We start from the raw sequence: 22,077 nt of genomic DNA, 5'->3' as shown, positions 1-22,077 counted from the left end.
TTCAAGCAATTTTCCCTCTTTTTTATTCCTCCGGATTATTACTAATATATATTAATAAATATCCGAGGTATCTGTTAAAATCATCGGTTAAACCCCAGGGTCGTGCATTTTTTTAAATTATTTTATTGACTGCTTCGAAGGTTTTAATTTATAACAACTTTTCAAATTTGCCGCCAATTAGGGAGTTAATTGTAATTTTTTTATTGAATATAACAAAATAAGTGATCAATAATTTATTTTCTGCCCTCGATATAATTTACAACAAATTACACCGACATTTTTTGCATACTTTTGCATTCTTTTAATGTTAAATTGACACGTTTTTAAAATGATCGATACCGATTAAAAAATCGATCACCGATTTACTATCACCTCGGATAAAAAGATAAATGACAGAGCAAGTGAAATATTCCATTGAGATAATGCTTTTTGGATTTTCTGTTACCGGATAGAGTTCAATAACGTTCATCTTCAGGAGAATAAAAACAACAAATGAAGTTAATAAATAATATACCTTGTTTTATTAATTTAGGATTTTTTTGGGATATTAGGATAATCAATCGGGTGTCTCATCGGCGGTTGGCGATCGGTTCACCAGGTGGCGCCACCAATCTCTCGATTTCTGCAGATAAAATCGTGCAGGTGATTTACCATCAGGTGAACCGATCCCTCTGATCTACAAAGCAGGTATCCCTCGAGGTTTTAAGGTGTCGATACCTGGCGCACCCTAGAGTTACCTGCACCAACTGCTACACCATCTCCGTCGTCATCCGTTAATTACTCCGACCGCGATTAAATTGCCGCAGAGTAGGGGATAATCTCGTTACTTTGGTGATCCCTCGAGGGTCATGATCCCTTTAATATTTTTACTGGCTCGGTCCTTCGTTTTCCCTTCTCAAATCTACACCAAAACGACCCACTTTCTCCGGTCAATTGCCATTTTAAATCGCAGTCGAAACACTAGGCGATATCCGCCCTTATTTACGATAACGATTCATCGATTCGCGGGACAAAAGGGGAAGCCAACAGATTTCGTAACGAGCGCGGAAATTTCTCTATAATTCGATAATAAAATCACGATTTTATAGGATCGATAATTTTACAAACGATCGATTCAATTTTCAGGTTTTTCTTTTTCATTCAATATAATTTCATTCATTTAATTATTCATTTATATTGTGTATTTCGGGGAACAATTAAGTTTTATCCAATTAATCTTAATGTTTTCGCGATCATTAATAATTATACAGCATGCGCAAAATGTTTTTTTATTTGGCGGCAATTTTTCTGGTGTGAAATTTCGGATGATTTCGCCATTCAATCATTTTTTTGATTGAAAAAAAATTGAATTATTAAGGAGTTGGTTTTAAATTCGGTATTTCTATGTTTACAGTGAAAAATCAAGTCGTCCAGGAAATAAATTAAAATGTATGAGACTGTCTGTCTGAAACTGTGCGGTTGCTTCGTGTTTAAATTACTTTGAAATTCCGTTAGAAGTGTATTTCGGGTGAAAAAGCAGTTTTGAATTTTATTCGATTTTTTGGCGTTAATTCTAAAGCTGCCAGCCATATTCGAATATTTTGGTCAATGTTATTTATGGAAAGTACCACAGATGGTTTTAAAAGATAATCAAATGTACGTGAAAACGTCTCAGATTTCATAAAAAAAGAGAAAAATAGTTGATCTCTCTACGATTTCTAAAATGGCTTTTTTCTGACGAAATCATGTGCCATTTGCATAATCTAATAATATTATTTCAATTAAACTTAATTTAATTTGAATTTTACGTGAATTTTTTAAAATTTCTTTACACTCCATTTTTCACCGCCAATGGAAGAAATAAAAGTCTTTCAATGCAACAGTATTTATTTGACCTGAACATTGGACATTTTTATCGACAAAATCAGAAATTCTACGTTACACTCGCGATTTCTGCTTTCCTTCTAGCTGATTTCAATGCGAAGCGGTCATCAGCTTGAATTACTTCTCTGAAATCTCAAAAATAGTGACTGATCATTTCCACAAGAATGTTCAATACTGAGAAGAGAATTCAATAAAAATTACGGGTGAGTCTCGTGATCTGAATGTGGAAACAAGATTTTATGGAGAAAAAAGGGAAAATTACCGAACGTAATTTTGTTTCCATCTCTAGATTACGGCACTGCACGGAGAGAAATATTCAAGAAAAATAACTGAACATAATTTGTATCGAATAGGGAACGAAGATGCATGTGAAAATAAATATATAATAGGGAAGCATTCCACGTAATCCATAAACGAGAATGATTTTACTTGAATTTCTGTAGAAATATAAGAGAAAAATCTGAAATATTCAGTAAATTTTATAAAATCTAACAGTGATTTCACGATTCATTATGTCCAAGAATTTTAACGCAACATTTTATAAAATTGACGTGTTTCTCGAATAATTTTTATTAGACTTTTCTCTCCGTGTGAGAAGTGATTTTTGATGAATTTTTTCCTCAGTATATAATAAATTTAGAATTCTCCCAAAGCAAACCTTGTCGATGTCCTTATCTCTTTCCACATCCCTTTTTACCCTTTCCTTTTTTACCCTTTTTACCACCAGGATTTAATTCTGCTACATCTGAAAATCAAATTTAAGTCTATTTTATCAATCTATTTTCAATAATCGATTGAATGAATATCAACACTCACGGATGCAGGCGAAAATAACTAAGAAAATAGTGATAAACCACGACAACTTCATTGCAGAATTTGAAATTCAATCTGAACACATGAACGTGCAGCACGCGTTTTATACAAAAAATTTTACCTCTATCGCACTAAAGATATTATTTATGGGAATTCCAAGGTGCATCATAAAAAATTGCTTTTGAATCGAATTAAAAACAGCAACGGATTGTTGTAACAAATGGGATAATAAATAGTAGAATCAGCGCGATAAGTCGTGAATATTAAAAAATATACATAATTATAATAATATAATAATTTATATCTATATTTTGACGGGAAATACTTCAAATTGAGAATTCATTTTATCAAATTTGTCCTCAAGTTTTGAAATAGTAAAAAATTCCGGATGCCACGGAAAATCGCGGTAAAGGTAATAAATAAATTATGGAGCAAATATATCTCTGGGGGATTTATTTTTAGAGAAGGACTTCGCCGGGTATTTTTCTGCGTCGCAAATAAATAGAAAAATCCAGGAATTCGTACGTCATAAAATGCGAAAATACCAATGTCTTTCGCGAACCGCTCAAACTGTAAATTCAAATTATTTATTATAATTTAAATTCAAAATGTTCAAATTCCCTGCGGAATTAACAGTTTCTTGCGCTGATATTATCCCGTAAAATTGTAACAACAAATGGACTGGCGATTTTTATCTAGATTTCAGTGGAAAAAAAAACGGTTAAATAAAAAAGTTTTAAGTAAAATTAAAAAATAACTGAAGACATTCTTTTTTCTAGCGATCGCGAGAGATAATTGCTAAAATTAAAGTACGAATTAATTCTAATTTCATGTAATTATCATCGATTGCTCATCAACGTCCTGTCCTATCTTCATAAAAAAAACTTCTTGTTTTTTATTTTCCAACGAAGAATGGTTTCTAAAATCTGTTTTTCCCCCAGACTTGACTCATCTCCCGAAGAAAATAGTAAAAAAAAAAAAATTCCCAGTCTGGATTTGCGTGAGCGTCGCCGAGGGAAACGTCTCTTCTCGAGTTTACGGTACTTTTTATGCATTCATAACGTTATATAGCCGACGGGGTAAAAAAACGATATAGTCTCACTCCACCATGGAAAAAAAAATGGCGGTAACATGGAAAATAGTGAATGATGATGGGGTGGGTGGGACAGGCAGAAGTTGGGAAAGCAGAAACCACTCTAAAGGCTATAGTTACGCTTTCGTTTAGGGGCTTTTCCAGAGCTACCTTTTCCCTCTCTCACCAACTTATTTTTACCTCTTAAACGCTTACGAGCAAGGTGATTCTAAACTGTTCCCCTTTTTTCTTTTTTCCCAGCCCATCAGTGAAATGTGCCATCTCATCGTCGTCGATTACTCGGGATAATTCTAGTTAAAAGGGGCCACTCTTCCGAAAGATAATGGCAATTTTTAGGGCCTTCTGAAAAAAAAAACAAAAAAAAACAAAAAAAACTTAATACAATTATTTAGAAATTTTTGGGTATTTTTGAATATTTTTGAATATTTTTGGAGCATAGAAATATCGATATCCCCCAAATTCTAATACAAAGAAATTGATTTAATATCGTGTAATAATTTTATTAAGCGCAATTGAATAAAACTGAAATTTTATTCAACTGAAGATTTTTTAAAGATGATATAATATTAAATATAATTTCACGAGAAATAACGCCAGAAGTCATTATAAAAATTTCAAAGTAGTTTCTCCAAATTTTCTGAATGCATTAGAACAGGTCATGAAAATTGATATCACGGAGATAAAACTAGAACTGGAATTCCATAACGAATTTTCCTGATTGAAATATTGACTGCGTGAAATAAAAAATCCTGATATCAAGAGAAGTTTTGAAAATACGGATTTCATCGATCCATCATGACGGATAGAGACCCTCAAAATTGGTGAGCCGAGCGCACCTCGCGCCTCATCTCCAAGCATAATCTCGAATAATCTCCAAAAGTACAAGAGATTACGTGTAAACTGACGTAAAAACTTTATCCCATCATGTGATCTCACCGTTGAGCCCATCGGTAACCCATGGAAAAGATAATATTATCTGGTAAACTGTAAGTTCTGGTGGTTCTCGGAGAGGGGCCCCTTTCCTGTACCTCTTCCCTACGGGTGTGATGCTAATTTCTTGATTATCAGCTCCTCTCATCGTCCGCTTTTCGTTTCCCCGTGAGGCCATTCTAACGCCGACCATTTCTACCGGTGTGATCTGTACTACAGCCGTCTATAATCTCATTCCACCTCAAACCCGAAAACTCAGGGGCCATAACCCCTGTTGAAACAGACACTGAAGAGGGAATACTACTGCCAAAATGTCCCGACATCTGCTACCACCGCTCTCCCCCTAGAAATTATTAATCCTGTCGCAAATACTAAATCATATCTGGAAGTTCAGAGGTGGTGAAAAACCATCCTTGCCAAGGATCCATTTCCATTTGATCCACTCGATCAAAATCCATTTTTTCATGGATTTTTTCACAAGGTCAATTCTCCAATTGTCCTGATAATAGTAATCATATTGCTCCAGAGGATGATTATGTGGGAGGTGTCCTTGGATAAGCTCCACTGATTATTATTCCTTTTCTTTAAATACCGAATTTGCGAAGGAGAAGAAATTGACGGAGTTCTTTAATATTGTTACCGCCATTTAATTATTGTGATTCCGCCATTGCATTCTATGTACTGATGTTCATTTACGATTGATCCATTTATTTTTTCTCCTTTGAAGATAGATTGATTATTATTTTGTTCAAGTTTCGCCTTCGGGTTGTTTTTTCTTTCGATATTATTTCATCTCCTGTTTAATTAAATAAACTTCTACTTGTCTTAATCCCACGGCCTTTTCCATGTTGTTAATTATTAGTCGAGTCTATTCAAGGTCATAACCAACATAAACATCCTCTGGAGTAATTGTCTTTATTAACACCTAGTCCAAATCACCTGGGGAAATAACATTTTTATGAAAATACGACCTTCATTCCCTCGTCTATTAAAAGGAATTCAAGTTATTTTTTCAAGTTAAATAATCAATTAATATTAATCAACTCGTAAAAATATGGCGATGAAATAAAATTACATCGGAATTGTAATTGAGTCGAAATTCCAAATTGATGAATACTGGAGTCCAAATTCGATCATTTGGTTTATAATGTTGATAATGAGATATAAAGTGTTTTTAATTACTAGTTTTTTGAGGATGTAAAGGATAAAAAAGGGAGCGAGGGAGGAATCGGGATGGAAGGAAGAGGATTCCTGTCCACGAGACCTTGATTTAGAGTCTTTACTCTCCTTTCCCAATGGACGAGATGGATTTATTGTTGTTGAAAAAATTTGAGAGCAACCAAGTTCTGTCTTCACCTTGCATTTATTAATTTCTTTGAGAATTCCTCTCGCGACAGGATTATGGTTTTTTTATTAAAGAGATTAACGGGAATTTTATGGGGTTTTTGGGGAAAAGGAATTTTTTCGGGGCATTTTAAGGGCTTTTTTCTCATTGAACTCGCGAGAGGGGGTAATTAAATTAGCTTGGATGAGATTGCAGTGGGGGCATGTTATGGGAATTGATGGTGAGGGCCGAGGGTTTTGAGTTTCTGTTTGAAGATTTCATGGGGAATTTTAGGGGATAGTGTCTGTTTATGAGGAATTGAATTTCGTTGGTGGTACACCCATCAGTTTTTGGTGGAATTTCAATTTTCATTTTATGATGAAAGTGACTGACGTTATGCCTTTGGGTTTTTTTATTTTACCCACGGCTCATTGAACAATTGAAGCTTGAAGCATGACTTAATGAATCTGACCTTTTTATTTTGAACAGCCGAAAAAAACATTTCGATATTTATAAATTATTTTCAATTTTCCCCAATAAACGATAAAGAGCGCAATCAAAATTTATAATAAATCCTCAAATGGAAATCCAGACGTCAAAATTCATCACCCACCAAGAATGAATTATTAACGAATAAAATAATATATTAAAATATATTAAAAACCCCAGAATTTTTACCGAATAAATTAATGAATTATTTAATACTCATTTCCGCAATTTCCGTGGATTTGCCTGACGCCCGCGAAAAACTCGAAGCAATCAACATCAATTAATTATTAAATTTAATTCCCCCGCGTAATTCCTCCTGGATTAAAATAAAACGAGAATTAGAAATGTTTACGGCATTCTCAATTCTCTCATGATGATAATAACGTACGAAATAACCCTTTAATCCACCAACTCCAGACCCACGGAAATGTCTTCGTTAATTAATCGCAACGGAGGATAACAGCACTGACCTCATCTCCCTCTTGGTTGTAATGGAATTTCTGAACGGCTAGGGGATGGCGAAGGTGGGATATTAAAAATTGGGAGGTACGGCAATTGTACAACATGAGCGTGTACGTACTTTCCTGCATACCCCAAGTACAATAAAAAAAAATACCATTATTCACCCTGGGGTTGTGAAAAAATTTATTGGAAAAATACTTTCAAGGGGTAGAATTCCAGTGATCAGTGGTGATAGGACAGCTATATATTCAGAATGGCTCCCCAGGTGATAATTTTGGGGGTCTGTTTGCAATGCGCCCCGAAATTTGCGGGATTAACCTCTGGCCGAGTCCTCCAAATATTAATTACAATGATTAATTGCACATGCGTTTGGATAAGTACGTGAAATTCAACACTGATTGGAGATAATGCGTTCTTTTGTATTCCGCAAATTGCGAAAAATGGAGGGGACATTTATTTGCGTAATTGCGAAATTTATTGCTAGGTTTTTCTCTCTCTGACTATTTTTCAGGAATTGTAAAATTACATTTTTTTTTCTGTAATTATTAATTGGAGGGGAATTTATGATCATTTATTGGATTTTTGAGGATCGGGGCTGTTTTTTTGTGGGTTCGTCAGGTGAACGGGAGCAATTCACGGATTATTTATCATTTTGTAAGGAATTAAGTGGTGGGAAAATACCGGAGGAGTCGCGAGGCTAGGAATAATGGAGCTGTGAAGGTTTAAACTAATCTTGACAAATTGGGAACAATTTATTCATATTGAACAGCGACCGAATGCATTCGGGGAATTCACGAATTCACAAGTAATTGTGATACATGTATGCGGATCCATCTCTGTGAGTGATGAATCCCATAAATACAAAATTTGGCAATTCCCTTTGCGCATTGTCACCGACGGCTTTATTGCCTATCAAAAATTCAGTAATGCATTTCCCTGTTGTCGATATGCCGGACGTGTAGAGCAATACTGAGAAGGAAATAGATCCCCAGATGATGAAATCCTGCCATGAACTTCTGATTTATTAATCGATTTTGACTGAAAAATTGGCGAAGAATTTTTATCCGAAATTCCCGTAAAAATGTCATCTCTTGAATTTTCGAAATGACTCGTCTAATCGATCGGCAATTAATGGGTTCTCTAGATTCTTATAGCCGAGTTAAAACTCCATTGATGGTTAAAAAATCAACCATAACTATTTATTTATTTATTTATTTATTTATCCGAGATTCACTAGATTACAGATTCAATGACGAGAATATTCAAGGATTAAATTGACTCGTCAATGAATAAATCTGAAAAAATGAATTTCAATTTAAATTTCTGAAAATGAAAATTTTTTAAAACCTGAAATGACATGTGATTTTAGAATAGCAAGATAGACACTAGTAAAATAGATATTTGCGCGAGTTCTAATGACCACAGGATTACTAACCTGCTAAGTCCTCCACCCAATTCCCCTCGGAGTTCCGACATCGTCAGTTAATTGATAGTAATGCGTCTGGCTTTGGGATAATCCTCCGTTCTCCATCATCCACCCAACAATTCTCCAATGGTTTTCTCATCGACATTGTAAAACTCCTCCTCCATTTCCCTCTGTACATTTTATTTTAAACTCCACAACAGCATTGAAACCCTCTCCCAAGGCCATAATTCACCTGGAACGCCATACGGCGACACTTTCGCATCGCGCTTTTGCTACCAGACCTACACGAGCCCCCATGTGCCCCCTTTCGCATTAATTCAACTGCGATTGCAGGGAAAAAGAAAAAAAGTACGAGAGTGAGACGGAGAGAAAACTAAAAAAAAAAAATGCGAACGAGCGCCCTACGGCCACCACTTTGCATTCTTTATTTATTTATTCCTCTCTTTTTTTCGCAAACACTGGACTTGGACTCTTAAAAACCCAGGCAAATTGGAGGGACAGAGCCCTGAGTGTTTCATCCGACCGCGAATACTCGTTGTTTTGATGACCAACCAGTTCTGTTTTAGTGGTCACAGATGAGGCGAATAATTTCGCACTGATTTTCTGGGGAACCTCGCGAGGGATGCGCCAAGGAGAGGACTAGTCAAATTAACGAGTTATCGCCGCTATCTTCTCAGTTTTCAAATCTTTTTGTTTATTCATGGATAAATTTACGGAAAAACTATAGCAAAATTCTTATTAATTGATCATTAAATACTCTGAAACCTCACAAACGTGAATTTTGGATCAAAAGGATAATATCTTTAATCAGAAATTGTGGGAATCCCCGGATTCGGTGGTATTTTCCCCCATTTTTTCCGGAACTTTTCGAGAAAACCCATTTTTTTTATCTCACGGAATCTCTCGGAATGATAATTGATGGTATGAAATTAATATAAATTAGATTGGATTATAATTTTCAAATCGAACAAGAAATTCTTTCAATAAATTCGAGATTAGATTTTTAGGCTACGCTTTTATATTGACGCTGAAATTCTGGAGAATAAAAAACTCAAATAAAACTCAATGTGTCGACGAACAATTTTTTCGAAGAATTTATACTTGAAATTCCACAAGTGTTACCTTAAAACAGCGTAAAATTAGTGAGAAAGAAAATTATTTTCCTTTTCATCCAAAGCTTTCACGGATTGAAACGTAATTTTCCCGTGACGCTCCATAAAATTCACGCAGACACTAGTAATTACCGAGCAAAATTACTTATCCCCGATTACGTTAAAAACCATCTCTGCATTATTTCCTCGGGAGTTTTTCCCCCTTTCCCCTTCCACAGAATCCATCCCACCAATTTATTTCCAAACTCGCTCTACTTTCCAGGAAATGATATCAACCTAGTCCACGAAAACTGATCCATCCCATCATTTTATTATTCCCGATTCTCTCGCGATTACGTCATAGCCCAATCCACCCACTAGAAATAAAATGCCGCGGAAAAACCCAAGAGATTCACACCTCAAACATTTTATATAGGTGAATCTAAAATGATTTGAAAAGAAAAAAAAAATGAACTCATTTCCTCTCGAATTGTCTGTCTCTATACTTTAGTTTTTGTTATTTCTTTTGCACCGAGCCGAACCGAGACACGAAACAAATTGGAAATGGCTCGGGACACGATGATCCGAGCCCCTCGCCTTTCTTACTCACGGTGTGATCGTCTTCCTCGTCTTCTTCTTCATTTACCATCGACATCCGCCATTGGACCACCGTGTTAGGGGCGGCGTAATTCGGCACGGCCGATGTATAAGTGAGTGAGGAAGAAGACTAGTGAACCATAAAATCCGCGAGTCCGCGGTGCAGTTGTTTCAAAAAAACACCCCAAGAGGAAGATTAACGAAAATTGCGTGGAATTCCACGGATTTCTTTGGAACTCCATCGTGACCATTAGAACTCGTGCGGCTCGAATCCGGATGCTCTTGTAATTTGTCCTTTCACCCGGTCATCCCTGGCCACCTCGAGACCCCTGAAATCACCGTCAATTTAGAAATTCAGGAAGGGACTTCTCACCAGAAAGAGAGAGACTCTTTCCTCATTTCATTTCATCAATTTTTTCTCAACCCAACAGAACAATATTTGCATAAACACTGGATCGCAATATTATCTTGATTGAGCTGATTTAATTAACAATTTATTCCACCTGCTACAATGATAATTGATTGGTTCGTTAGAGGCTCTTCAATTCTTTTTGTATCTAATCGACGAATTTCAGAAATTATTTCCACAATCATTCGAGCCAATAAATTATTCCAATGATAAAATTCGAAATTTTGATTTCTCACTGCCCCGAAAAATTCCTCTCCCATGTCCTCCAGTAAACGCACATAAATTACCGGACCAACAGTTTTACGTAATAGAGGGTGTAGTCGAAAAGTAGAACCCGAGGCGATTTCCCTCTCCCCTAAAAAAAAAAAACTTCTTCATCAAATCACCCATGGGCTGACCGTCCCGCTCGCCGTCTTCCAAATTACAGTCTGTGTTCACCACTACCTGGAAGCAGCCTCCGCGGTTTCTCCCGTTCCCCTGGAGCACCAAACACCAGTGAAAAATAACAAAGAATTGAAAAATACGAGCAAAACGAAAAATTAAAAATAAGAACCTTCGAAAACGGTTCGACAGACCAACTCAATTCTTTTGTTCTCCTCTGGCCCTGTCCTCCCCATCACTCCTCAATTTCAACAAATTGGTGAACCTCGCGTGCCGCTAATTGCATCTTTACGATTTCATCCTAGGAAGTAAGAAAACCACCCGAGTGAATCACTCCTTCAATAAACTCAAGTTGATGATCATGAGGTGGAATTTACCCATAAGATATATGTACCACATGCACCACGAGTATACACCTCGTTATTCAATTTGTCCCGGGATACTAAACATAGTTGGGTGCAAAAGAGAGAATAAACTATCGTTTCATTTCCACGATAATTACGACCACAGGGCAAACATCGAGACGTTCTGCGATGTTCACCGAGGAAGGTTGACATGATCGACATGTGCGCGTCGATCTTTATCCTTCTTCGTTATTTCTTTTTGTCTCTACCCCTCTCCCTCCTCTACTCCCTCCTCACCCCCTTCCCCCCTTCCCCACCCTTCCCACCTTCCCATATTTTTCCAACTACCTCAACCCCCGTGGTATACAAAATCTTTTTACATTTATAAGATACCAAGTGCGCACTACCACAAACGATGGAGACACGTCTTGGGCTGAAGCCCAGCGGTGTGGTATGAGAAGAAGCGGATAATTGAGCCTCGCGGGATTCCTGCGGTCCAGCCAGTGTTGGAATCTAATCGGTATATGTACCTGTACAACATCTCGATGGTCAAGCAAACGCAAGAAGGTGGAGCAAGCAAAATCCCATGGACTAGTACCACACCGTATCTTTTATAACCGACATTCTACTGGCCTTCGCGACCAGTTTCAACAACGGATGTATAAAATTTCATAATCCAATCCTCTCTCTCTCCCCGTCTTTGAGTTAATTCAGTACGTGGGTGGGTCGGTTGGGGATTGAAAAAGGGAGATGATTGTTTGGCCGGTGGTAACGTTCCTCATTCTCAACTAATATCGTTGCAAATTGAATGCACATGGATTTGTTCAGAATCAAGTCACTTCATTCGATCCAATTGCACCAACAATTCTGCACAGATTATTTAATAAATACCTTTGGAACTAGTGGATTTGTACGAGAGCATCATAAGTCATCTTCTCAAGTCCGCATTCTTAAAGGTTCTCTGATAAATTTCAACCTCTTCCCTTTGGAGATGTTTGAAGAAGATATTTGTCAACTAATCCGCGAATCCTCTTCCAATTTATCTCCTTTCATAACGTCACTGTGATGTATTCATTGAATAATCTCGTGAGGCATTCCTCTCTTGATTGAGAAAAGCTGAAAATTGCACGGCTGGTGGTGACGTAGCTCCTTTTGGTTCAATAAATGTTTCGTGTCCCACGAGTAAATTCTCATTCATGGAAAACGGATCTGTCCATTCAGGGTAATCCTTGGGAATAGACAGAGATTAATTGACAGTTGACAATTTACAATTCAGTTGAAAACAAATATTACATTCGAGTTGAACTAGATACGATATTGATTATCTAAAACTATTAGGAAGTATTCGGTGGAAAAGCTGACGACTCGTTGCTCGACTGGACTTTCCTGAAGTCCTGTGTCACCCTGAATTTATCACCCTTCATAACTCAGCGGTGATGTATTCATTGACCAGGCTCCCAGGAAACGACAGAGGCACCGTTGTACAACCAGATTCTCACCAGAAGACCCTTGCCCCCGAAAGTATGCCCCCAGCAACCATTGACAACTAAAATAACAGTAGATGTGGGAAGTGAAGCTAATCGTGCCATCGATAATCAATCAATCATGAGATCCACTGTAAAGATTAGATCATTGCATCATCACGGTACCCTGAAAAAGCCAAATCATCTGAGCCAAAGAATTCTTGAAATTCATCATCATTTAATTACTTACCCGGCACATTGGAGAGGAAAAAGAAATTATTCCCCCCTATAAACACCTCTCACACATGTTGCATTCCTGCGGTCACCCAGAGAAAACCGTCACCCAGGGATTGTCTACTCCTCTCCATGATTTACATCGTGTCCCATAAATCTCGAATGGCTCTAGTACACATCCACCAGTCTTCCATACATCGTTGAAAAGTACGTCCAGAGATCTGCCAACCTTTACAACTTTACATTTTGATGCAAACCCAAGTACGAGTCAACGACGCGCAGTCATGGACGCTTCAAACATGGCGTCGGAGATCACCATCGTAAAAACGTAATTACCCATCCTCCTTCTTGAAGAGAGAAGAGTCGCCAGGTACCAAAACACGCTTGTGCATTCCACAATGTGTTTGGCCTTGTCTCATCACGAATGCAGAAAAGAGAGGAGAAATCCTCTGGCATCAGGCAATCCTCCTCCTTCTAACAAAAATATATAATTTTTTCTCTCATTGAATTTTTTTTTTTCAAATCACCGAGATGGTAATAGATGGACGTGTACACAATGTTTGTGTTCTCAATTCGATGGCTAATGCTCAGGGAGTTGAGTATCATCTGGTGTATTCACCACCTGGAGTGCTGGATAATGAACGTCATTTTACGGATGTAAGCTTCAAGTGGCTGTATTCCAGGATTATGTCCCAGAATTCAGTGGAGAGGGAGTTGGCCTGGTGGATATGTCTGGAAGGAAGTGTACAACTCCGGATCTTTGTACCCATGTTTATTGGACGAGATAGGTAAACCGGATCGTGGCCACTCACTTGAGGAATGAGAGAGAGCACCTGTGAGAGAGATGGTTAGATACATAATACGTATCTGTCCACGTATTTTTCCTTATTTTAATGGAAGCAGCAACCGAGTACTTTGTAGTTGATTATTTTTAAATTACAGTTCGCTGCAATAAGACGAGTTTATCCAACCGTGAATATTTAATCAATGAGAGGGCATTTTTTCGTCTTGGGGGGATGCTGTCAGGGCATTCTTCTCTTCCCTGGAGTATCCCATTTTTTTCATCCCACTGTCACAATTAACAAGTGCAATCCTCGCGATGTGGTTACGAGCAATCAGGAGATATGCTAATGGATGCATTTATTATGGGTGGAGGAGAGGTGTTCAAGATCAAACCGAAAATTGAGGTATTGCTGGTGTTGTGAGACATTGTGAGTGTTGGTGACGATTTGGAAGTGCTTGTACATTTTTCAGCGTGATATGTCACCTGAGGAGCGGTTATCAATCCTTTATCTCTGAGTCTTAATATAAATGTCATATTAAACTCATTATGTTCCTTCACAACACTCCATCCGAACAAGTGTTCACGTACTCTGCGTTGACAACCATTTATTCTCGGAGCTTTTCATTTTCTTCGTAACTGGTTTTCAGGTGAGACTCAAATCGAATGTACGATCAGCGGATAAATTCCCTCTGCTAGTTCAGAGAATTTTCGCTTTTCGTGAAGATACTCCGAGGAAACAGGTCAGGCTTGCAGAACACTTCTGATCCATTCCGATACTTTTTACCGATCAACTCTGATCTAATAAGAATGAAGAAGATCGGTATTTTATTTCGAAAAATGGAATTTATTTAAACAGATTGATCTATCGGTTCTATAGTCAGCCTCAAGCTATTGTCTATCTTCCATTATGAATATGAATAGCCAACAATTGACATGAGACCAGCCACAGACTCAACCCATCAACAACGGTATTCTGAAAACATCATTAGTCCCAAGGGGATATGCTAATGAACTCATTAATCACAAAGGCAAATACCTTCAATTCACAATCAAGAAATAGTTCTCGTTCTGCAGTGGTATTTACAATCCCCCCGAAGTGCGTGGATAATCCTGATTATTTTTTTTCGTTCAAATTTCAGCCAATAGAATTGCACGATTCGACGAGGCTCTTCGGTATTATATTGAATATTTTCCAAATATTTTCTCTTTCCGATGGATATGGCACAAAAAAATGTTGGATCGTGTTAAAGGCTCATTGACATCGACGGATTGAATTTAATTGTGTTATTCATAAAGTGAAATATCTTTTCTTATGTTTTTTCAACTTTTCCCATCTTTTCTCGATTTTTCTCTTCTTTATTTCTTCACCCGATGGTGCAATTCTATCTGCTGAAATTTGAACGATAAAAATAATCCCTCGAATACGACTCGAGCTTCGAAATGAATAGAATATTTGCCTCTATAGGTTCCCAGCAAACAAACGGGCTTGTCAAGTTTTCGAGAAAAATCACTCGCGCTGTGCGCGTGTAATTATCTAAATTGGAAAAGTTGACACGTTGTGTGCAACGAGTACATGGAAAAATCTGTGATAATTTCAAAGATCTCATGGTATTATAAGTGAAAAATCTTGGAATTAGCAGATAGGATCCCCGAAGGCCAGGGAGTTGTTGAGGATCCAGAGACAAACTGGTCATCCCATTAAATACAGATCAAAGATATATTGCGACATGGAAAATATGAAGTAAACATAGCATGTTTGCGCTGTGAATATTTTCAGTAGAAAGGGGACAGTATGAAGGTTGTGGCTGTACTCTGGATGGAATATGCCCGGCACGTCTCCAGTAGGATCACGTAGGGCCCCGCCAGAGCCATCAAGGCCCATCAGAGACGGGGCCTCATAGCAATCTGCATAATTCCCTTCTGAATCCCTCATCCATTTGCTCTGCGCTTCTTCCACCCATTCGTAAAGCATGATGGCTACGTCCGATCTTTCGTTGGGTGTTTTTATTTTAATATTGGTGCACGGGCCCCACCGAGTTTTCATGGCAGTGGGCCTCGGGCGGCCTTCGTAAGAGGCCTTCTTCAGCGCCTTTCATTTCACCTTGCTGCTCCTGGACGTAGAGTATATACCACTTTAACATCCTCAGGAATAACACACGATGATGACTTCGCCGACACTATGGGATACCTCAATAGTATCCACTTGGGATGAAAAATTTTTGCAACGAGTGAGTCAACAGTAAACTCGGGATTCTGCCAGACGGTGTGTTTGCCAAGCCGTTAAGAATACCCGGGGGAGACGGTGACAAATATTGGTGCAACTATTTTCCCAGAAAATTCAGTCCCTGAGGAAATATACATTTTTTTTCGTGTTTTTCGTTTTGATTTCAAGGGCTCTTGAAATCATTCAGTTCATCTAGTGAAGCAGAACAATTGGCAAATGGAGAGAATTTTGATTTTATTGCGAAATTCAATTTGTTAATGGAGGTCGTTTGTATGAGTTTTCATTTTTTTTAATTGAATTTTTGAAAATTAAATGTAATATGTTCGGGGAACTCGTGCGGGGAGTCCCAGACCTTTGACACCGTCACGTCTAATATTTCGAGTTTTACAACAGAATATTGAAGGACATTAATCAATATCTCAGCTGAGTTAATTCACCTCGTTAAACCACTTGGCTACTGAATCATAAAATATCCAGGATTCTGAAATAAAAAATTCAAATGAATGCAAACCGCGATTAAATCACACCGCAAAGAAATGAATACATCCCACGGAACGAACATATCCATTTAACCATGTCAACTAAATTGATCATCTCTGAAAATTGAAAAAATAAATTTATTCATCCCAACGAACGAATTTATAGCATTCAAATAAATTCCAATGAAATGATCATCTGAGAAAAAAAAAGGCCTCAGCCACGGAAAAGATTGAATAACTAATGCTGTATTACACACATTACCACCAAAGCCGTTTATTAAAATCGTATAAATAACATTAGCCAGCTGATTCATCATGGAAGCGCCACAAAATGCTGCAAAATACCACCTGATTTCCGGTTCGCCCCGGAATGCTCCTCACGGCAACAGAAAAGAACCATCAATTTAAATCATTTTGATGAACTCACGTGCAATGCCCAGGAAGTACGTAATGAGTCGTTCATGTGTGGGAATGAAAACCAGGTTTTCCCTTCGGGTGCTACCGTTCATACCCAACTCAGCTGCTCAGAAAATAAATATAAACGCGTGCGTGAAGCCGATGGAATCGGTTGGAAAAATTTTTTTAACACGGATAAAACGATTACCAGGGGCTCACAGCTCGATGTACTTAGTCGTATTTTCCACCTGGACTTCATGCTGGTGATTTTATTTTCAATATATAATACTGAAGCGGCACCTGTTTCGATCTTAAATCCTTTGGCGTGACATCGACCTCCTCAGGGTCGTGATCTTGGAACCCTGGTGGATGGTAACGGCGTGCGATAAGCATCCACCGACACATACCATGTACACTCAGCATCTCTTCCTTCATCCGTAACCTTCGATTCCTTTTTGCCCCTCTTATCCCTGTGGATATCCCTGCACTAGGTACTGCAGACACCGACTCCTGCACTCAGGAATGTTGAGGGCTCCCTTTCAGGGTCATCACCGATTTATGTCTATTAGAAAATTCAGTCGGTCTAATATCGAAATTATCATTTATCAGGTTGAGCTCTTGACTGGCTAGTATCGAGGTTTTATTGGAATTTTTTTTTATCTGTTGGACAATTCAGTCGGTTTAATATCGATATTATAATTTCTCAGCGAAAGCTCTTGTCACAGCTCGTATCGCGATTTTTCCAACAACACGGGAAATTTCCACACCAACGGCTCGGAAATTTATGGGCTCTCTTTCAGGGCCATTGCGGCTTTTTTTTATTTATTTATTCATCTTAACGAGTTTATGTGCATTCGGCAATTTATTCGTGTTCATTTTTAAGTTTATTTTTTTTATTCGCCAGTTATTTCAGAATTTTCGAATTTCGGGTTTTGGTATGGGGAAATTTAGAATTGAAAAGAGTACCACTAATTCTTGATAAATTCCGCTAATCGCTGTTTCTGGGTGTGGAATCTTCATTATTTCTTGGATAATGGGATTCATCGGATTTTTACAAGATAATGGAATAAGCTTTCTCTCCTGAATAAAATTCGTCAATTTGAATTTGAAATCCAATACGAATGAACAACCACTTTGAGCCACGGATATTTCAATAATCGCGATAATATCATTAAATCACTATTGCTCCTAACAACTCTAACACCGCATGACATTAAAACTCAAATTTCGAGACAGTTAATGGCCTCATTCATTAATTCCTCGCGCCTTTCCATAAATATTTGAAAAGCTGTAAACCGGATGAACAAGCAATTACCACCGGCCGATGAATTTGCGGCCGAAACTATTTTTTCCCGCATAAATCATCAAATTTCCAATAAAAAGAACTGATCACTCACTAAAAACCGTCCACGCGGAGAATCTCCAGAGATATCCCACTGATTCATCATCAATCATTAATTAATTACGCGATCACTCGTCGCATCGTGCATGAGAAGGCAAATCTTTTCAGCATTTCCCGGAAAATAAATAGCGGATTTAAAGGGAAATCGTATTGGCCAGAGATTGCGAACGCGATCCAAATGGGGTGGGCGTTTGAACGCGTTGCGTGTAACGTTGAAGAAATATCACACCAACATTAAAAAATTCACAAACACAGGCCTCTCTGTCATTCCAGAGGTGCCAGAACGTATTTCCCTTCCCAATGGGTTATCCTACCCCTACCCCTTTGTAACTCTACCGCAGGGCCCCAACCTGGGCCCCACTACCCACCTCATGAGCCTCATGGTACTGCCAACGACTACGGCACACGCTCACTTCCAGTGTCGGCGCGACCGTTCACCACTCTGGTACCACTCCACCACTGGTTTCCCACTAAAATCAAGTGTCAAAAAAGTATTCCAGGATTACGTGACAGTACTCAGTGCTCAGTATCCAATACCCCCATTACTTCCCCAAGAAATCCAACTGCAAATATCCAAACGCTTCCACTCCTGATCCTGCTGGAGACCTGGATCCAATCAGCGGCTGGGGAAAATAAACGTCGATTATTTGATTTGAAGAGAAAAATTGCAAATAGCTCAGGCGAAAGTGCGAGAACGAGTTATATCGGAGAAAAGAGACAAAGAATGAAGAAAGGAAGATACGATGGTGAAAATAAATGATGAGAAACGACTTGGTCAGTGGTAAGAGAGCAATAACGGAGATGGTATACGCGACGTGAGAGGAGTATTGAGGATGTGAAGTGGTCTCCATGCCAAGGAGGCTACGAAAATGTCGAGTGTGTTGCTTGTCTCTTGGTACAGAACAGAGATACACGGTGTATTAAAACGTTAATTCTCCTTCCTCGAGGGGAGAGTCACTACCGGTTATAGTGAATGTGCACGAATGTTTAGTTGTTAGTGAATTTTTTTGTTTTTTTTTTACTCGACGATTCGGCGGTTTGTTATCAGTTGTCCGTTGAACGGGTGGTGGAGCTGATTGTGGAGGAATTTTGGAGATAGGTGATAGGATCGGTGATAATGAGATCAGATGAGATGAGAAGATGATAGTGGAGTCCTGGACGTCGAAATGTCGAGTTTGGCTAGAAGGAGACAGACGAGCTCATTGTTTGGCTCCAAGAGGTGGTGGACACCTGGATGTTGGGCGACTAGGGGACATCAGGAGGCGTATCTCAGGAAGCTATATGGGAGGAAGAATACTGAGGGGAATTTCAATGCGGCTCTTGATATCGGTGAGAGTGGCTGGCAGAAGAATTTGAGTCCGGCTATTTATGAGCCTCCTGTTGATGCTGGACACTATCTCGATGACTTCCTCAAGGGCAGGAGAGTCGAGGAAGCCAAGGGAAGACCTTGTCTTCCAAGTCCCAGTCCGACGGAGAAGTGTGTGGAGTTTCTCACTGGGGCTAGGGCTTGTGGCGACTTCAGTGGTGGATTCGATGATGATCATGGCAAGTCTCAACGCTGCATTGAGATCACTGAACATAATCTGGATAGTCTCCTGCATTCAAACTATCGGGATGAGTAAGTCTCGTTTGGTGTGGTTGATGGGGGAATAAAGAATAATGGGATGAGGAACGGTTGAAGGAATGGTGAACGAATTTAAAGGAACGGAACCGTGACGCCCTTCTTCATTTTTCCCACGTCGTGAGAACTTCTGGAACACTCAAGGCTATTTTATTTATTTTCTCGTTTATTTTATTCCGGATATTTTTCCTCATTGACAATAACAGACTCATTTTCTAATGCAAATGAGTCCAGCTTTTTGAGTCTATTAGGAATTTTGGGAGGTTTTTTTCTAACGGGAATGAGTTTTTTAATTTGATTAATTATAACGGATACACCGTTATAGAAATTATGGATTTGAGGAAAATTTCTTGGGACCTATGGGGATATATCCAGAACATTGATTTCACGGATTCCGATTGAATTTCACGCTCTCAGGGGGAGAGGGTCAAAGAGGTTTTGAAAAATAATGGAGAAAACTTTGAGATATGACAAGAAACCAGTTTTCCCATTCATGGACAGAATTTTCCAATCAATTCCACTGATTTAGGATGGAATTCCAAATTTTATAGACTCTTGATGAAAAATAAGAGAAAGGCGTTTATTTTCAAATCTCAATAAAATTAATCACTCTGTAAATAATGGCTGCGAAGATTTTGAGTGATGATGTTCATGACGGAGAATCAATCTCCACCGAGAACTATAAGAAAACATCCGGAACATCAATTTCACGGATTTTGTAAGTCGACTCTGGGAATAAAAAAAAATTATGGGACTTAAGAGAAAACTATATAAACATTTAAAAAATACAACAATCTGTTGTAAACCGATTTTATGATTCTAACTGCAATAATTCTACGAGAAATCATTGAAATTGATATTTTGAATAAGATCAATTTAAAAATAGAATAAAATATCTAATTTTGTAATTTAAACAAGTTGTTGATACTAGCTATGCATTAATTATTATTTATTCATCAAATTATGAATTAGTTCTGATATTCAGAAATTTCATTGATTCAGGATCAAATTGAATCTCATTGAATTACAATCTCTTTATTTTTTTTTTTTAATTTTCACTCTCGTTACTTGTATAAATTACGCGATAATACACGATAGTGAAGGCATTAAGTAAATCTCCACGACGACTACAAGAAAATAGGCATAACATCAATTTCACGCATTCCGTCCCTTTTCAGGCAAAAACATGAGATATTCCAACGGGAGAAATAAAAAAATTGAGCATAAAAAATGAAATCGTTTTCGTAGAAGCTTTCAGGATTCATTAGACAAAAAAAAAATCAGCGTTCACAGTTATTCTTATTTTTAATTCCCAGGCGCGTACCTGCACCCGATTTTTCTCCCATCACTATCGAAAAACGAGAGAACGCAGGTTTTAAGTACGCGAGAAATAAATTATCATATAAATTATAAAGCGATGTTGTTAAGGAGTAAAACTAAAAAGAGCTCCACGAAAATATCAAGAACATCAATTTCACGGAATCTGCATTCTGTCCCTTGAAAATAAAAAAATCATCAGATCTGTGAACGAAAGGGATTAAAAAAAAAATATCTAGCGGTCTCCTTGCAGCTAATTTTACGACCAATAAAAATGGTGTTTTGACATCTTCCATTAACCCTCGTAGTCCAAGAGACATTTGAAAAATAGAATTCAAATACCAGTACACTTTATTACCCATAGACGTTATCAATGTACAGGTGATTTTCACGACGGAAATGCCCTGAGGGAATATTTCCCACACTTGCTTTCAGAATCATAAAACCGATCCCCATAAAGCAATATAGTGAAATTGATGCCAAATAATTGCGAATAAATAAACAAAAACAGCGGTCACGAAAAAGAGAACAGAGGCAAAAAAAAAAATTGAGAGAATAGAAGAAGTGAGAGAAGCGAGAGGAGTGAGAGGAGTGAAAGAAGTGAAAGAAGTGAAAGAAGTGAAAGAGGTGAAAGAAGTGAAAGAGGTGAAAGAAGTGAAAGAAATGAAAGAAATGAAAGAAATGAAAGAAATAAAAGAAATAAAAGAAATAAAAGAAATAAAAGAAATAAAAGATGCAAAGAAGCTGAAGTGAGTCTTCGGTAATCGCCGTAGGTTCAGTTTCCGAAAATCCATTAATCTTGAGAGTCACGAAAATCGAATATAGTTAACGAGTCCATGCTCATTCCATAATCATCGAGACACCCGTGGGGCCTCAATGGCCTCATCGGGGGTTCCATGATTTAATTTTATGACGGGCCACTATACTTCTTCCAC

At 38.0% G+C, this 22,077-nt stretch overlaps 1 protein-coding gene and 1 long non-coding RNA gene across 3 annotated transcripts in view; one reads left to right on the top strand and one right to left on the bottom strand.

Moving 5' to 3' along the window:
- Positions 1-22,077, top strand: part of LOC105267241 (protein espinas) — an 83,369-nt gene that overhangs the window by 54,898 nt on the left and 6,394 nt on the right. Inside the window, exon 1 of one of the 2 annotated variants that reach the window (XM_011305941.1) lies at positions 18,633-19,822. The exons of the other annotated variant lie outside the window; for it this stretch is intronic. Within the exon in view, the coding sequence (XP_011304243.1) occupies positions 19,371-19,822 (452 nt within the window). The 5' untranslated portion in view covers positions 18,633-19,370. Of the gene's footprint in view, positions 1-18,632; positions 19,823-22,077 lie in introns of those variants that run through there. 2 annotated transcript variants of the gene reach the window in all.
- LOC105267240 (uncharacterized) lies at positions 1,849-2,770 on the bottom strand. Its single transcript, XR_892247.1, has 3 exons — positions 2,680-2,770; positions 2,522-2,608; positions 1,849-1,988 (listed from the first exon to the last, which is right to left on the bottom strand). It is a non-coding gene; the product is annotated as an uncharacterized lncRNA (long non-coding RNA).

Source organism: Fopius arisanus, unplaced genomic scaffold, assembly GCF_000806365.1.
Source record: "Fopius arisanus strain USDA-PBARC FA_bdor unplaced genomic scaffold, ASM80636v1 scaffold00045, whole genome shotgun sequence".
Taxonomy (NCBI): Eukaryota; Metazoa; Arthropoda; class Insecta; order Hymenoptera; family Braconidae; genus Fopius; species Fopius arisanus.
This window is presented reverse-complemented; position numbering and strand designations above follow the sequence as displayed.